Here is an 18,173-nt window from a genome sequence, read left to right as displayed (position 1 = left end):
GCACTCAAGTTAAAAAAAATTAGTGAAATTTACTGATTTCATAGTTTTGCCTTGTAAATGCCCATAAGACACTTGCGTCCCTGTGCCTCCCCTCCCCTGCCCCAGGTGGATTTGACTGAAGTTCAGGTCAGACTCTTCTCCAGATCATTTCTGTTTGTCTTAACACACAGATCACTCTTCCTAAATTGAATTGCCCTATTCCTAAATGAATTATTTGACCCAACTGCCTAGCCAACAGGAAGTAATTTTGTTCTGTAGAAACATTTAATACTTCATTTCACCAGAATCCCTAAAAATAACTTTCTTGGGGACAGGTAAATTTAAATACTGAAGAGCAGTTTTTAAATGTTGGCTGATGATTGCAGCTCTTTGTGTCTAGTTATGTTCATCCTGGTTGCACAGTATTTTATTCATCACCTTAATTTAATGAAGAGAGGCTTTTACTTCTAATATTTCTTTAATTTGAAAATTTCTTCTTTGGTTTCTTCCATGAACTTTATAACATTTCAGCATGGAAGTAGATACCACATAAGTTAAAATGGATAATTTTTTCTTTTCATTCAGTGGTTATCAGATTTTGCTGTATGTTCCTTCTCTAACAGATAATCTGATAATGTTTCTCAACCCTGGATGCAAAATAAAATTTTGTGGGGCATTTTCACTGGGCCTACTAGCCCCCAGATATTTCATAGTTTAGTTGATCTGGAGTTGGGCTTGGGCACTGTGATTTTTTTTTTTTAAAAGTTCTCCAGGTTATTCCAATGAGCAGCCAAGACTTGAACACTACTGTGCTAAATTTTGCTGTGTCTTTCCAGGAGATTCTATTTCCCCCATTTATCTCCTATTTATTCCTTAAAATGATCCCACAAAATAATTTTTTTGATTTGCTATTTCCAGGTATATCTTATTCTCTCCTCCTCTACCCTCCAACCAGTCAGGCTTCAGCTGTTAGCAACAATGGGAAAGAATGAACATAAGTACATTAAATCCACCAATGATGAGAAGTTATTTTAGTCAGGGGATTTAAACCACCTCTTTTACCAAACCTATATATACAAGACCACAAATATACTCAAATTAACTATTATGAAATTTTACTACCTCTTACTGTTCTTGATTTTTGTTTGTTTTGGTACTCTGTCATCTAGATGGTTAGCACCCAGAGATAGTAATTCAACTCACCAAGTATTTCTTGAGCACCTACTATAAGAAGACACTATGAAGATAGCAAGGAGCTCATGGTCTCTTAGGGATAGAAAGAATCAGAGGGCCTAGATAATCTGCATTTTATGTGCTAATCCCTAGAACTGTCTGCATTTTAATGAATTAACGTATCTAAAGTATGGGTACGGTGCCTGTTACGTGCCTGTTACGTAAGGTGTTAATATGTCCCTTTTTCTCTTTCAGGTATCCAAACTATTGACTCTACCCAGGCCCTGTTTCTTCCAATTGGAGCATCTGTCTCTCTCCTAGTAATGTTCTTCTTCTTTGACTCAGTTCAAGTAGTTTTTACAATATGTACAGCAGGTAAATGAGTGCCTCTGTCTATTCTTAACGTTAAGCTAAAAGGAAAATTTTTATTCTTTTAAAATCATCATTCAAAAATGAAGATTTATACATGATACCATGAAAGTTTTTGTTGATAGTCTGGCTTTCTCCCCCCTCCCCCCAACCACTTGATGCCCGTATCATTAGTTTGGACCTGCCGAACGCAATCTGAACAAAAGGCCAAGGGGTTGAAAACTCTTGAGTTTTGTGACACCAGAGCAGGATTGCTTTGGCTGTAGCTCCTTGTCTGGTAGGTTACCAGAAGGTCCAGTTTGGCAGAATAGTCATTAGCAACCCTAACCCATGTTTCTGCAGATAGAAACATTGATAGCTAATCAAAGTAAAATAGCTAATCACAGCAATTCAGCTTAAGCTATCCGATCAGTTTGCAGGCTGAGCAGTGATGGATGTGTATAAAACATCAAAATACTAGACTTGTTAGAAGATCATAGCCTAGCCCGCTATTTCTTTTCTTGCTGACATAGAAGAGAATGAGAAAAACCTACCCATGCTTCTCCTGTTTCAAATCAAGTGCTTTTTTTTTATAAAGAGGTCATCTGTGCAGTTACAAAGGGAAGCTACTTTTCTTATTTAGTTAATATTATTGTATACAGTTGTTGAGAAAAGTATTTTGGGCAATAGTTGTTTCCATAAGTCATTGCAGTTTTTCTTATGATTAGTAAAATAATAAGCAAAAAGAATTTAACCATACGTCTTCTTTCTCTAGTTCTTGCAACGATAGCTTTTGCTTTTCTTCTGCTCCCAATGTGCCAGTATTTAACAAGACCCTGTTCACCTCAGAACAAGTAAGGACCTGGGATTTTCCTCTAAGTTGTAAACTTGTGTATGTTTTTCTCTCATACTTGATAACAGTATTAGGAGTCTAAATTTCTGCTATTGACTGAAGCACACAAATGCCTAAACACTGGGAAGTGAAATGTTTGATCTTTAAAAACTGGAAGGTAGTACTTCTTTTTTTACCTTTTCATAGCAGAGGAAATACAAGTAAGTCTTAGGAAGTCAGAGGCAGTGTAATATGCTTCCTTGCTTAGATTATTAAAAGATGAGCAGTTTTCTTTTGAAGCAGCATTTTCATTCCTTTACTAGTGAGTTAATGGAATACAAAATAGTGCTTGACTCAAACATTCTTCTTTGCCTTTTGTCTTTGGTGACCTAAAATATATACTAGCCACTTAGGGTTTTTGTTTTGTTTTGTTTGTGTGTGTGTGTGTTTCTGGCTATTTATTCACATATTTTTTCTCCTATTGATATGATTTTTTTTTAAAACATGTTTTGTTTAATTGATGTGTAGTTAGTTTACAATGTTGTATCAATTTCTGGCACATGGCACAATGTTTCAGTCGTATGTATACATACATATATCCCTTTTCCTACCCTGTTTCATTGTAGGTTACTGCAAGATATTGAATATAGTTCCCTGTGCTATACAGTAGAAACTCGTCTCTCTATCCTATATGTAGTAATTACTATCTGCAGATCTTGAACTCCTAGTTTATCCCTTCCCATCTCCTTTCCCTCCTGGTAACCATGAGTTTGTTTTCTCTGTCTGTAGCCGTTTAGGTTTAATCCCAGTGTTCACACCTTAACTCCTAAAGCCATTGCTCCATGGAGACAAAATGCCATCTCAGTGGAGATGCTCTATGCACTTGGGAAATCAGTCACTTGGGGCAGCTGATTTTTCCAGAAATTAGTGTTAACCAAATAGATGTACCATCTTAAATTTTATTCATTTTTGCTTAATGAATTGAGTTGTTGACTTTGTTCATTTTGTTTTCCTCATAAGAATTAAAATTTCCCCTATGCTTAGATTCTCCAAAAATTGATATTATCATTTTGGACTCCTCAGTATCCATGTTGATAATTTGGGGTGAAAAATGCATTTTTGAATGAGTGCAGAAGTGTAATTCTTTTGAACTTTTTGTAGTTTATTCCAGAGAGATTTGGGTATTTTGAATTTCTGGGTATCTAGGTATTGCCTACTGTTCTAAAAGGCCGTCATGTATTCTGATCATGAAGAACCAAAGGACTCTGGTTATCGAATGTAATTTGTTGTCCATGAGTCCAATAAATGTTGTGTGTTTTCCAGGATTTCCTTTGGTTGCTGTGGGCGTTTCACTGCGGCTGAGTTACTGTCTTTCTCTCTGTCTGTCATGCTCGTCCTCATCTGGGTGCTCACTGGCCATTGGCTTCTCATGGATGGTAAGTAACTAACGTGACCAGTTGAAAATGTAATATCATTTATAGTTAAGTGGTTACCAGAACTGCTGTATTTCCCAAATCGAGAGTTTGTGCTTTCAGTATTCTTGTGGGTTGGTGTGTGATGCTTCAGTGCTTCTTGAAGGTTGATAATCAGAAGAGGAAATCACATCCAAAGTCACACAAGCTGCTTGCCCAGCTGATAGGAGAAGGGTAAATGGCTGTTTTATACGCACTAGATGTTAAGAGTAGTAATGTGGCTGGTTTGTGGTCTGAGGGCTCTGTAATTACACTCCTGAATTTTGGTGGCCCTGCTCTCATGGAACTCTTTAGTCATGTGATACTGTTTACAGGTTTTGCTAAAGGTTTTAAGTTTATTAAGCTACTGACCCAATTTTGTCTTTTTAAGTGAAAGCAAGTTTATTTAGAGAGAGAGACGGATACCTCTCAAGACAGCAGGCAGTTCTTAACTCTCTGTTCTCTCCCTTCCCCGAGCATTACGTGGAACAGAGGAATACCAAAGTAGTGTATCACTAAAAAAGAAAAGGTTGGCATGAGGGAGGATGGCATTCTTTACAAGATAAACTGATTTACACAGCCGTCTGAAACTCGTATTGGAGAGCAAGCAGGTCAGCAGGGTTTTCCTACCTGCACCCCTGTGCAGGCAAGGGTGGGGATGGGCTGAGTAGCCTCACTGCAGGAAAGGAGAGTGGGGTAAGCAGCTCTCCAGCAGCCATTCTCAAGGGTCCGTCTCTCTACAGGATTCTTTGCTCTAGACCACAGTCAATAAATATTGGCCATAAAGGACAAACTTTTATTTTCCCAGTGACCAAGATCAAAAACAAACTTCCACTGTGAAATTCACCCCATGGTTGTAATATTTTGAGTGTTCAGGGAGGCTCCCCAAACCCTTACTGGCCCTAACTTGTAGACTTCTATATCATTTTCTGTCATTTTTGTTACTTCCCAATATTAACTTGTCCAAGGATCTTTTCTTCTTACAATTTACGCTAGTTAAACTGCCCCTGTGGCCAAGTTTAGAGTTTTCCCTCAAAAAAACAGAGAGCACCTTTGAGCTTTTTAGTTTGTCTCTCAGATTAGTGTTCGACATGTGTTTGCCTTGTTTCCTGCTATTGCAGAAAGGAGCTTTCTAGCCATGTGTCTGTGACATTCTGAAATGTGTTCTTTGACATGTGTAAATTGTCTTTCCAGACTTCTCTGCAGAATCAGAAATCATTTCATAGGCAGAAATAATGTGATTGTAGAGTTTTTTAAATGAGTGTTTTTTAGTTAAAGCCTGTTCTTTGAAGTTAATTTACAATGACAACAATGGTAAATATGGTTGTTTTAAAGGGCAAGGCATAAAGTATATTTTCAAGGTTATACCAAGAAGCATTAATTTTAAGAAGAGACTTCAGAGTTTTCTTGAACTAAATCTATAGCTTTTTTATCTACTCTACTCAGTTCTGTCTGAAAAATTAACCTTTTAAATTTGGGAAGACTTGAAAGGATTTGACCAGTAACTGGGTTTGGTATGTTTGCAAAAGCTGAGGAATCTTGTGCATGCACACCCTATGTTCGCGGACCACTGAGCAGACTCCAGTCCGCTTCCCCTGACCAGTTCAGGGCCTGCAAGAGCCCTGACAGATGTCTCTCTTTATAGCACTTGCTACTAACCTGTAATTAGAAAATATTCAGTCCCAGAAATCTAGCAATTGATTTTTTTTTCTTGTTTTAAGATTCCAGACTCTGGCCCTTAGTCCACATCAGGCTTAGCTTCTCAGAGATCTTTTATTTTAGAAGTGAGCCCTGCTTAAGACCTTATAGATTGAATAATCCTTTTAGAGAACATTTTAGCTTGGTTTGGTGTCACTGTCCCTGGCCCTACTGTTTGTGGAAGACAGAGATTATATCAATAATATATTGGAAGTAATTATAGCTAAGTGGCTGAGATTAATTTACTTCCCTAATACTTTAGGTTAATTTACATTTAACTAAAAGTTAAGCTTCTTGGTAAAGCTACTAAGCAAAGTCTTAGGAGTTTCTCAAGCAGCGTATCACAAGGGAAGTTACCACCTCTCTTCATTTTGGCTTGGAAAAGCCCAAAGGAGAAAGTAAGATTTTTAAGGATTACTTGAATGAAAATATGAAGAAAAAGAGAGGCAGACTAGATGAATAGCAGAGAGTGTGTTTCGGGGACCAGTCACCTGCATGAGTTGCAGAGGCATATACGTGCAACGCTGGAAGCGTGCCCTTTGGCCTGCCTGTCCATTCGGTTTCCATATTCCTCTCCTGGTTTCGTCAGTCAGTCCTCGGACCCTCACTGCCCACACACGCGTGTCTGTCCATCTCAAGCCTTCATTTCTTCCTTTGTTCTTTTGATACTTTGTTCTCCACATATTCACTTGCAGGTTCCTGAGCAGATCAGCTGTTGCTGCCCTACCGCCATCACCCCAGCCGGCATTCACCCAGCATATTTGACCTGTTGTCTGGTCGTCAGTCCCCGCCACTGTGCCAGGGCCTCCCACCCACCGGTTACCACAGTTGTTCCTCAAGCCCGCTGAGCTTACCCCTGCCAGCATCCTGTTTATTGATTCACAACACAGCAAACACTGGTTTCCTAAGATAACTATAATGGGGAATCACGTTACTTAAAAATGGGCATGGACTGGCTGTGTCGTGGGCCTTTGGCACATCTCAGCACTGTACTTCAGTTGTCCCTTTGCACCTTGAAGGCTTCAGTCTCCTGCCAAGCCTAACTGATCCTAACTGGTTAATACAGTTTACTACGTTTGTTTCAAATGGCATGAATTTGCATACATTTTACCAGTTTGGTTCTGTTTTCATAAATTTATTATTTTTTTTTAATTAAAGGAGACCCTAGTAAAATGGGCATCCTAGAATATATAAAGTCAGGAGTTATGTCTTGACTGCATCAGTCCAAAACTCATACCGCAGTACACGCTGTGGACCTCAGTGGATGCTTGAGGACAGCAGTGATGGGGGCAGAGATGGTCTGTTCTTCTTCCTTGTTCTACTGCCTTCTTCCCAGCCCTTCTCTCTTGTAGGGATAGGAATAATTTTTCTTCTCTTGTTTACGCAACACCATACCCACAGTAGGAACTCATTAAATATTAGTGCCCAGGGTCTGCCAGGCTGCTTTGTTTGCCCACCTTGCTGCACACACTGACAGTTTACTGCCAGTTTGATTAAAATGAGAGGCATCTGTATCATAGCTTTACTTGCTTTTCTTACTTTGTTTAGAAATTATAATTTGAAATTTGAAGTTGATAAAACATAATTTTTCATTCATTCTGCAGATATTTATTCAATGTCTACTAAGTGCTGGGGATCCACAGAAAAAATGAGCCATGGTTTCTGTCTACTGGGAGCACCTAGTTCAGAGAATGAACTCACTTTTATATAATCCCACTATTATTAGAGTGGATGGATGAGTTGAGGGAGATTCAAAGTTCAGTGGCATCACAAATCAGAAACAGCTTACTCTGGTTAGGTCAGGAAAGACCCCCAAGCAAGGGCTCTGACATGGCTCTTAAAGAATGAGGATGAATTGCCAGGTGAAGCCCAGGACAGGGCCTTTTGTGTAGAGCATGAAAAAACATAGGATGTGTTGAGAGGTGTGATCATCTTTGAGAGGCTAGAGAACAGAGCAGCAGGAAGTGCATGCTCAGGGCAGGAGGGGGAGCTGCACTGCACAGCAGGGAACGCCCTCCTGTACATCCTGCCAGTGCCTGGCCCAGGAGTTCCACTTCTGTCCCACCGTGACAGAATCCGTGGGAAGAGTCTGTAAGCAGCTACGTGGCCTGATGAGACTTGTGTTTTCAGAAGAGTGGAGGGAAAGAACTGAAGGCGGTGAGAGACCACTCATCTGCCAGGCCTGTTGTAGACTCCATGTAGACTCCAGGGAACCATGCCCTCAGGGACCTTACGTTTTAGTTGAAAAGATTTTAGTTGAGAGAGAACTTTAAAAGAAAAAAAGATCCTACGTCAGAGTTTGATTGGTGCAGGGATAGGGAGGAAATACGAGGACAGGGAGAGAGGAATGAATTGTTGGAACAGCGAGCATCCTTAAGTAAATGAAGAGGATGTGATCTAGGATGTGAGTAGCTTTAAAGGAGCAAGGGTGATGTATCCGCAGTGATGGGGGAGGCAGGAAGCAAGGACTGTGAGGTCCCGAACTGAGCTTGGCTTAGAGCTGTATCAAAGTGGAGAGTCTCCTGGGTCTTAGATGTTTGAGTACCATTTACAGCACGAGAGAAGGGATTTCCCCAAATTCCAACCAGTCACAATGGACTCAAGTGGGCACTTTGCAGCAGGAGTAGGGTATAAATGTCTTAGACTGGACTTAGCTCTGTCTGATCTTTTGAGGGACTTCGACTCTGTTAGGTCTATGAGCTGAACAGCTTGTGGAGAGAGGCTGAACCTTGCTCCACACTGACTGCTGTCTCCTCCCCAGCCTTGGCCATGGGTCTCTGTGTCGCCATGATCGCCTTCGTCCGCCTTCCCAGCCTCAAGGTCTCCTGCCTGCTTCTCTCAGGGCTTCTCATCTATGATGTCTTTTGGGTGAGTGTCTGTTTCCCCAAGGCTGCCGCTCTCTTCTGTTTCCCCAAGGCTGCCGCTCTCTTCTGTTTCAATTGGAACATTAACTCCTGAAAACTGTTAACTGTAAGTATCCAAAGTCTGCCTCCCGTCTAATACCACTCCACCGGTCCTGCACTGTACCTGTTAAAAGCTGAGCAGGCAGCCATCCGCGCCTTCGTTTGCTGAGACTTGTGACTGTAGATAGTACGTGTGTGACTCTTGGGAGCGGGCAGGCAAGGTTCTCCTCCCTGGGAGCACTGCCAGCTCTACCGTAAGGGGTTCGTCTTGGGTGTGGAGAGAAGAAATCTGCAGATACGCACAGGAGCAGAGTTTCTTCCTCCTCAAAGCACACAGTCAAAAAAGCTTGATGATGTAGGACTGAGACTCTTCTGTTAGGAACAAAGAGGGCTGGTGCTGAGATGAGGGTGCTTCCAGCTACCTGTGTTAAAGGTCGCTCTCCACTCGGCAGGTGTTTTTCTCCGCCTACATCTTTAATAGCAACGTCATGGTGAAGGTGGCCACGCAGCCGGCTGACAATCCCCTTGATGTTCTGTCCCGGAAGCTCCATCTGGGGCCCAACGTTGGACGTGATGTTCCTCGCCTGTCTCTGCCTGGAAAACTGGTCTTCCCGAGGTAGGACTGGTGTGTCAGGCCTTGTCTTGTGATGATGAAGACACTGTCTTCCCCTGCCCCTGTTCCTCCGTTAGTCTGTCTTTGTCATCAGCATTCTGATTCTGGGCTGGAAAAGGGGTGTGAGTCATCTCCATTTTACAGTGAGGAAGAGAACGCTGACTTGACTTGCAGAGATTGATCATTAAGTGCTACAGGTGCTGCTTTTTATTGTTGCTGAATGTTACCAAACAACCGTATGTCACTGCTGTTGCCATAGTTCAGAGTTGGCTGGAGGCCATCAGCAGGAGAATCTGGATCTTTTTTACTTCTAAGACGTTTGTAAGAAAATATGTCCTAATGCTAAAATTATACAGTTCCTGAAACTATAATCTTGGAAAAATTAATGTGCTGCTTTAATCTCCCACGTCTGGTAGTAGGTGCTTATTTGAAGTCTTAGCAGTGAATGTGTGACAAATAGTGAATTGTTAGACGTTTCTACAGGAGGCAGTCTTCCACAGTCAGTCGTGTGGCGCTCTCCCGAATCACTGAGGGGTGGGGTTGAAGACCTCTTTTGCCAGTACTCTTGGGCTTTTAATCTCTAAACTCAAAAAAACAAAAAAAAAAAACAAAAAAAAACCACCTAGTTTTGTTAAACCAGTAGAGATTTCCATCTCTCGTTCAGAATAGTTCTTTGACTTCATAGAAAGCGAACAGACTGCACAGGAGAAAGGGGGTTGTAGAGGGCGGCACCGCTGACGCGTGACACTACATTCCAGCTCCACTGGCAGTCACTTCTCTATGTTGGGCATTGGAGACATCGTGATGCCTGGACTCTTGTTGTGCTTTGTCCTTCGTTATGACAACTACAAAAAGCAAGCCAGCGGTGACTCGTGTGGTGCCTCTGGACCCGCCAACATCTCTGGACGCATGCAGAAGGTTTCCTACTTTCACTGCACCCTCATTGGATACTTTGTAGGTAAGAGAACCACAGAGGCTGCACGTGATCTCCCCTCTGGCTGTCCTCCAACCCCTGGAACTAAATCAGATCTTCCAGCTGCAGATACGAGATGCAAGGAGAACAGTAACTCTGGTTGCTGTTATAAACAACCACAAAGAAAAACAGAAACACTGGCCCTTCAGATCAAAGATGCTCTCTGTATTGGCCAGCAGCCTGCCCAGTTCCCAGTAATCTGTCTAAAGAACACTAGAGGAAAAGTGTGGTCAGACCTTGAGGTTTAGAACACCTACCACACAATGACTGTGAATCAGCCTGTGCTTAGTTAAATCTTCAGCTTGAGTGTAATGAATGTCATACTTATTTCCTGCTTTATTAGACAGATACCTCCCCTTCATCTGCTCTAACGTTTCTGTCATCTCTGATCTCACTCTTCCTGTGCTAGTCTTTAGCCAGCTCCATTACAGGCAGACAGGAAGAGACGGTTATAATTCGCTAGGAACAGTAGTAACCTGTCCTGCAGCAGCTCCGTCCAAGTGAGTGGAAAAGAGCAGCTCTCTCGCCTCTGTGCCTCCTCCTTAACATCGGCACGTCACACTTCCACAGGCCAGGCTTCATTTCCACTCCACTGCAAACACTCTTGAGAGGAGCAGGGCGGCTGGTGTTACCCCCTTTGACAGATGAGGCCGAGGCTTAGAGATGTGAAAGGCTTTTGCCAGGGTTACGTAGCTGTTGTGAGCAGCAGAGTTGGAACTTGAACCCAAGTCTTTTGCCTCCGAGTCTGACATCATATACCACAGGAGACGGGGCGGGGCTGGGCGCACGTGGGGTTGAAATGCGGGCTGGAGCCAGGGACCTGAGCACAGAGTGGGTCTCGGGCCACTCACGGGTCCTTGGAATTGTAGGTTTTTAAAAACTGCTGCTCCCTGTTTCTCTGCCTGCTCAGGCGGGGGCATCTCACTCCCTACTGTTGGACAGAGTGTCACGTTGAGCTACACAGTCTGAAGACTGTGCCTAGAACCGGGGACAGAGGCCCCGCTTTCACGGGGCTGCCCCTGGGAGTCACTCTCCCCCCGCAGGTCTGCTCACGGCCACTGTGGCGTCCCGGATCCACCGTGCAGCGCAGCCTGCTCTTCTCTATTTGGTGCCGTTTACCTTATTGCCACTCCTCACGATGGCCTATTTAAAGGTGAGAAAAGCACTTGTAAACCAGTGAAAGCAATGACGTGGCATTGACCCTGCACTTGGGTACGTATTCTTCCTGTTGGAGGTGGTTCTGCTTAAGACTCTAAGCTCTTAATCTTGATAGTGGGGTCTTTTTGTTTTTATTTCTGTTTTTTGTTTGTTTTAGGAGGGTTTGTTGGTTTATTTTTGCTAACCTAATATTAGCGGCCTCTTCCAGATTCTTCCGGTCATTGGTGGAAAATACTGACGAGTAGACCCCTGCAGCACCTGGTCGTGGGCCAGTTAAATCCCTAAAGCCCAACCGCAGAGACTTCCTGTTTCTCTTTAAAGCAGCACCCTGTTGCCCTCAACAGCTCTAATACTCTGCATTAAAGTTTGGACTAATTAAGAAATGTATTTTTAAAACTAAGAGCATTATCTGATTTATAAGATTTAAATTATCATCTGTATTTTGCAGATAAGGAAACCAACACAGGTTAATTAACTTGCCTAGGTCACCTGCTCCCTAAGTGATAGCCCTGCCACCAGGACAGAGTGGGTAAAAGCCCTTCCCTGCTCAAGGGGCCTGAGAGCTAGCTCTTCTAGTGAGTTCTTCAAAGAATGGTGGGTTACTTTTCAGTGAGTAAAATTCGAATGTTCTTTGATTCTCCCAGAAGCAGTCTGACCAGAGACCAGGAATCAGAAAGGACTTGTAGATATGTGTGCCTTGTGTTTAGACCTGTAACTTAGTCGAGTTCCTTCTTTCCCAGGGTGACCTCCGGCGGATGTGGTCTGAGCCATTCCACTCCAAGTCCAGCAGCTCCCGATTCCTGGAAGTATGATGGATCACAGAGAGTGACCAGAGTGGCCTCTTTGTCCTTTTCTGTCAACGCGTGGTTTTGTTTCCTCTTAGAGCTGGCCTGGTACTCGGAGACATACCTGTCTAAGGACTGACGTGTGACCGGATTTTGCATTTGCAGGAGCGAGGTGCTGGAGCCCTGTGTGGTTTCCTCTCTCCCTGCTGTTGGAGAGGTGCAACCCCCCTCCTGGAGTGACAGGCCCTCCCCAGCGCTCCGTCCTCCACTGTTTTTATGGATCTGCACCAGACTGTTACCTGTGGGGGATGGAGACGTGACTGTTTAAAACTGATGACCAAGAGTCGTTCTATATCTTTTGAACACTAAAATGATGAAAAACATTAGCAAATTTGTTTCTTCAGTGAACCCTCAAGAACTTTGGGACCAGTTTCCTATGGGGGACTCAGTTTCAGAGAACTAAGACAGAAGCTCTTCTGTCGTTATATTCCTCTTTCCTTTTTTTGGATTTATTAAATATTTTCTGTGGTGTGAAGTGACTTATTAAATCCACAGACATTGAGTGACTTCTTACAACATACACATAAGAATTTGTTGTAATGAGTTCATGTCCACCCAGATATCGTGTTGGCAGTGAACGAGGGCACGGTTTTTATACCTACATACATACACACACATGCACATAAATATATATGAAAAAACAAAAATTAAAACCTGCTAAGATCATGCTGTGTAGCAGACAGGGGCTTGCTGTAATTTTTAGCATGTAGAGCAGTTCACTCTGGCTTCCTTGTATATGGATAAGCTGCTGTCTTTCCCTCGACAACTGAACGTGCAGTTAAAAACCAGTATAGTATTTGTACTGATATACTCATGGACTTTAGGGGACTGTCATTTGGTTTTGATCAGTGTAGCAAATTAGGGATGAAAAGTTAAAACTTTTTGGCCCTTTTTTTTTGTTTTTACAGGCTTCTCCCTTGCAGGGTTTTTGGTAATTTCTTCTTGAACCAATGCATGTATTATAGCAGCAGGTGTCTTTGTGCTTTCGGATCATAGTAATGTACTACTTGTAAATACATTTTTCTATTTTCTATTTTTTTGTATTTTTTTTTTTTTGGCATTTTTGTTTCATTGGTGTGCTGTATTTTCCATGCCCTCACTCCTTTAAGAAAAAAAAAGGAAAAAAGCAACATGATCCTGTCCTTGCTGTTGTGATTATAGTCTGGGCTTACCTGTGGTGACAGCTGGGTATTGGGGACAGATGTCAAACACTCCCCGAGATGGGCCCTGTGTTCCAGGAGTCATGGGATGAGCAAGCTGCCATGACCCTTAGACTGACTGTGTGCCGTGGCCTCTGCTGGAGGGCCGTGTCCTGGCGGTCCCTCGTGTGAGTATGTCCGCTTGCCTTTGTCGAAGCAGCCACAGCTGCAAGATCGTCTGTTGTTTGGAGGCAGAGAGAAACCTGGGATGGGCCTGCACACCTGAGAGCAGGGGTCGGAGAAGGGCCTGCATGTCCTGGTTTCTTCCTGAAGCAGGTGACCCTCCCCCTGTCCAGCATAGCGACTGCACGCTGGGAGGGGTGGTGGGCGGAGCTTGGAAGTGGGGAGCCCCAGGTGGACAGGACGCCGCGCTCCTCCCTCATGTGTTCAGATCCTGTTGTGGGCTGGTGGTTTTGTTGGTTTGGTTTTTTGGTTTTTTTAAACAAATGACTCCTTTCTAGCTTTTGTTACCTTATCCTCACTTTTGGTTGTTGGTACCAAATGGAGCTGCCGTCACCTCCTGCCTGCTCTGCCTGTTCAGGGGACTGACAGGAAGCCCCTGTCGGTCTCTAGTAGACCGGGTCCCTTGCAGCTCTGGTTCTTCCTACAACGTCAGAGAACGGAGGCTTCTGCTGGCCACACAACTCAAAACAGCCTCCAGGTTTGGTGAAGACCAGAAGTACACCCCTGTACCCCCTGCTTAGCGGCTGTACTTGAGCCCTGCAGGATGCTAACGGCTCAACAGGGCAGGGGGTGGAGGGACTCTTCCAGAACGACTCTGATTAAGGGTAAGTGCCAATAACAGTTAAAAATAATGTCCTGGCAGTTTGTCATTTTAATTTTTCTGACTATTCATAAATACTCAAAAATAAAATATTTCTAACTTTTCATTACAAAACTAAATTCCAGACAGAAGGAATGTTCAGTTTTTGTCATCCTCACTTCTGTGTGGGTTTAGAGCTGAAAATACGCACACATGACTCCTGAATGTAATTTGGATTCCAGTTCTAGTCTTCAAAGCCCTTAAAACTTTGGCAGAGGAACTGCAAACACCCCTTTTGTTTTAAATTAAGGACAGCAGACACACTGGACTTCGTCCGGTTGTGACGTGCAGTGCTCTCCTGACCGGCAAAGGTTGAGGGGAGCTGCGGTTAAAGCACGTGCTTTTAGTTTCTCCTTACAGCCTCCCTCTCGCCTCTCTGCCCTGCCTGGTATGTTTACCTCCTCATCTTACTTTTCCCGGTTTCTCAGATTCTCTGGAGTTTGGGGGTTTTCTATCTAAGAAGTCTTTTGCATTAGGAAAGGCATCTTGACAAAGTTCCAGCATAGACCCACACCCTCCCTCCCTGGTCTGAGGATCTTCTTCCCACAAAGAGTCTGCATGTTGGAATTCTCACTTATTTACAGTAACTTTCTTCTTACTAATGTGAGCTAATGGAGATAGGACAGCAAAATTTATCCAAAGCCTAGCATGTTCCATCACAATTAATTACCGCTTATGCCTCTTCTGAATGAGACAGCCACACAGCTCCCTGTGTGAGACCAGTTCAAACTGGGGGAGCTTGGGTTGGGGGTAGGGGGGTGTGAGTTGCCTTTGCGGCATGCCAGCACAGGCCTTAGTTAGGCAGGTAAGTCATGTTACTCAGGAGAAAAACAGTTTTTCTGTTTTCTAAGGGTGGAGGGAAGGGAGTCCTGTTTTGCCAATAAAGTGTTAAAAATAGAATCTGCCGTGTCTGCAGAGCAGCTGTCACATTACTGCCGACCAGCTCCAGTGCTGTATGTCAATGTGTGTGTTTCATAAAGCTTAACATTTACGTCAGCGCCTCAGAACGTGGCAGTTTTCTGCACGTGTGAGTATCAGCTGTGCGGTTCTCCACAGCAGCAGCACAGGCTCAGAGGGAAGCAGTCCGTTCTGCTTTTGGTCTTCCAGTGCATTCTGGCCCGGGCAACTTCCTGCCTTCACTCAGTCCCATTTCTTTAGCAATTTCCAGCAATGAAATCTCTGCAAGCTCCCCAGCTCCTGACGCAGGTGTCAGCCTTGCCGCAGGAGTTTGTACTGAAGAGCCGCAATTCTACTCGTAGAACTTGGGCCCTTCCCTTTTCTGGGACGGATGAGCCAGGTAAGAGTTGTTTATTTGTTTTTTGGGGGGGTTTTAAAACATTATTACTATCTTTTAGGGGAGAGGTAGTTAGGTTTACTTACTTATAGAGGAGGTACTGGGGATTGAACCCAGGACCTTGTGCATGCTAAGCATGTGCTCTACCACTTGAGCTCTACCCTCCGCCCTGTTTGTTTTTAATCCAGAAATTATTTCCATTCCTACACAATTTGCAGGCTGTTTTCTACTTGCAAGACTTAAACGCTTAACTTTCGGTTCAGACTCCAACTTCTCATGTGTGTGGAGAGGAGCCTCTCCCAGGACAGTACTTTTTCCCACTCCTTGTGGCTGTGTCAAGCCACAATCTGTTTCCTCCTCCACCTTTCCCTCGGAATTCAAAGCCCTCTTTTTCCCATCCATCTGAGGTAACTCAGTCACGTTCCAGCCTAAGCTGTTTGGCACTGGGTGCTCCTGGAACAAAACCAGACATCCTGATCCCTGCCCTCGTGGTCTAAGGCAGGCCTGTTCCAGCTGGCGTGGCCTGTGGGGAAAGTAGGGTGGTGGTCGTCCCCCTGCGAGGTTACTCAGCCCCGCAGCACAGAGCAACAACCCACAGCTTTCTGTGTGCGACGCTGGGCCTAGTGGCAAACAGCAAAGGCGAGGCTGGGCACACTTCGTAGGACTCGACGAGTCTTGCCAGGGGAAGGTTAAAAGCAGGTTCGTAAGTGTTGTGGGCACACGACGAGGCAGCCAATCGGTGGCATGGTGATACGCGCGAGTTGGTAAAAGAATTTACCAGAGATTAAGTATAAGAATAGAAAGGAGTTTATTAGGGTACACCGTCATAAGGAATAGCAGGCCAGACAGACAAGGAGTGCGTGTGTGAGCGCTGCAGGCCAGTTGTTGGGGTGTTTTGTAAGGTCAGGTCACAAGGTGCCTGATCGGCTTGTGTACAAGTGTGATTGGTTGTAGGTGAGGAAAGAGGCTTAGGGTCTGTCAAGGGCCTTGGGGTTTACTCTGATAAGGTGGGCATTACCTGGGGCAATTAGTTTATTGGGGGAAACATGCCCAGTAAAGAATGTACTTTACCTGTTGAGGGATCACATAGATCTGAGCCCAAGAATGGGAGTCATTGGACTTTGAAGGACATGAGTGGGCCCAACAATAAGTGCTCCTTTTTCCTGTACCATTGGTGCAGCTGAAGCCCAGTGCTCCTGATGGACACAGGCCAGCACTGGGCCAGACGTACCAATGACAGCTGAGAGCAGCGCCAGGCATGGTTCGGAAGCCTGACTTTAAAGCCAGCAGTTAGCAGGCACTTCGTCAGGGTCCCGCGGCCCGTTGTGAAGTTTGAACTGGATGCAGCTGGAGCAGCGACCCCTCCACTGTCCTGTGGAGATCTTGGGTATCTGAGTTATGAAAGATTCACGTGGAAGAGGCAGGCTTTGTTACGGTTCTGATGCAGGCAAAACGGATGTGGGGCTTGAGGAGGGCCGTGTCCCAGGTCTCAGTGGGGCCCCTGGGACGTGCCCTGCCAGGTATGGGTCCTTGGCTTTGTGCAGAAAAGAATTCAAGAGCGAGCCCCAGTTGAGTAAAGGTAGATTTATTTAGAGAGATACATACTGCATAGAGTGTAGGCTGTTTCAAAAGGCAAGAGAAAGGCCACGAGGTGTGGGGGTTGGGTGCTCAGGCTCAAGTAAAACTAGGTACACACTCCACAGACAGGGTACAGGCCGTCTCCAAAGAGGGAGCAAGAGAGAGGTGACCACAGGGCGTGATGTTGCCAGTTTTTATTGGCTTGGTAGCTTCACATGCCTATAAGTGGGAGGACCATTCCAACTACCCTCGGGAAGGGGCTGGGATTCCCAGGAATTTGGGCCACCGCCCACTCTTTGACCTTTTGTGGTTAGCCTTGGGACAGTCACGGTGCCTGTGGGCGTGTTATTTATCATGTTAATATGTTACTGTGAGCGCACAATGAAGCTCAAGGTCTACCTGAAGTCAAACCTCCTGGCCACGTTAACCCTCAAGGCTTACCGTTAACCCTCAAGGCCTACCGGGAGTTGAATCTTCTGCCGTCCTGGTGTCAGTTGCCTTCCTTCCTTGAATGCTGCCCTCTGCCCTCCTGTCTGAGTTCCTTTCGTTTGGATTCTGCCCAGTTTAAGTTCCAAGAAATCTGTCCCCTGTTGGGTCAAGCCTGTAAAACCTGCCACTGTTACTGAAAAATCAGCCTCTAAACCCTGAAAAGTGAATTCAAACTTAGAGGCAGAGTTTTGGGAGCAAAGAAAACAGTGGCTTTCTTGCTTTGCCCGGCAAAGGCAGTCACAGCAGGCTGCTGCCTTAAAGACTGTGAGCCCAAGCTGGGGTTGGGGTCCTGAGGGTTTATAGACAAACTGGATGGAACAGAAAAGGCGGTAACAATCAGGGCACTTTATAGGGTGCTGTATTCCTCTTAACCTCAGTGAATCTGCAGGAGGAACTCTGGAGGGTCTGTCCACTCTTCTGAGATTATCAGCCTATTACCTCCTTCCTGGAGCCCAGCCTCTGGGTTAGTTACTCTCAGCACAGAATGAATCAGCAGTTTCCCATCGGGAAGTCAGCTTATTAGTTTGCTTTGTGCTCCTTCAAATCCCCGCTGTTGGTTAAATTTTTTCCATTTCTATGGAAATAGGGAAACGGGCGTTGTTCTCCTCTGGCTGCTTCCTCCTGGACTGGGGCGTCATCTGGGGCACCCGAAAACCAGTCGGAGATTTTGACACTCACCTCTGGTGCACAGGCCTCTGCATCTCCTTTGCTCTGAATTTGAGATCTCGTATCATTTAAAAGTAAGGTAACATTTCTAGACTCATCAGGTATAAAAGTACAACAGGTAGGCAGTGTGAATCCCAGTACAAGTTCCCTC

General features: G+C 44.6%; 1 protein-coding gene across 1 annotated transcript in view; it reads left to right on the top strand.

Annotated features, from left to right (window-relative positions):
- The window catches only part of SPPL3 (signal peptide peptidase like 3), a 106,847-nt gene extending 93,841 nt beyond the window's left edge, over nt 1-13,006 (top strand). The window contains exons 4-11 of the mRNA XM_031442773.2: nt 1,408-1,527; nt 2,276-2,354; nt 3,656-3,768; nt 8,243-8,349; nt 8,837-9,000; nt 9,756-9,955; nt 11,014-11,123; nt 11,869-13,006. Coding sequence (XP_031298633.1) covers nt 1,408-1,527; nt 2,276-2,354; nt 3,656-3,768; nt 8,243-8,349; nt 8,837-9,000; nt 9,756-9,955; nt 11,014-11,123; nt 11,869-11,940 — 965 coding nt within the window. The 3' untranslated portion in view covers nt 11,941-13,006. The remainder of the gene's footprint in view (nt 1-1,407; nt 1,528-2,275; nt 2,355-3,655; nt 3,769-8,242; nt 8,350-8,836; nt 9,001-9,755; nt 9,956-11,013; nt 11,124-11,868) is intronic.
- Nucleotides 13,007-18,173: the final 5,167 nt, after the last annotated feature.

Source organism: Camelus dromedarius, chromosome 31 (genome assembly GCF_036321535.1).
Source record: "Camelus dromedarius isolate mCamDro1 chromosome 31, mCamDro1.pat, whole genome shotgun sequence".
In the NCBI taxonomy this organism is placed as follows: Eukaryota; Metazoa; Chordata; class Mammalia; order Artiodactyla; family Camelidae; genus Camelus; species Camelus dromedarius.
This window is presented reverse-complemented; position numbering and strand designations above follow the sequence as displayed.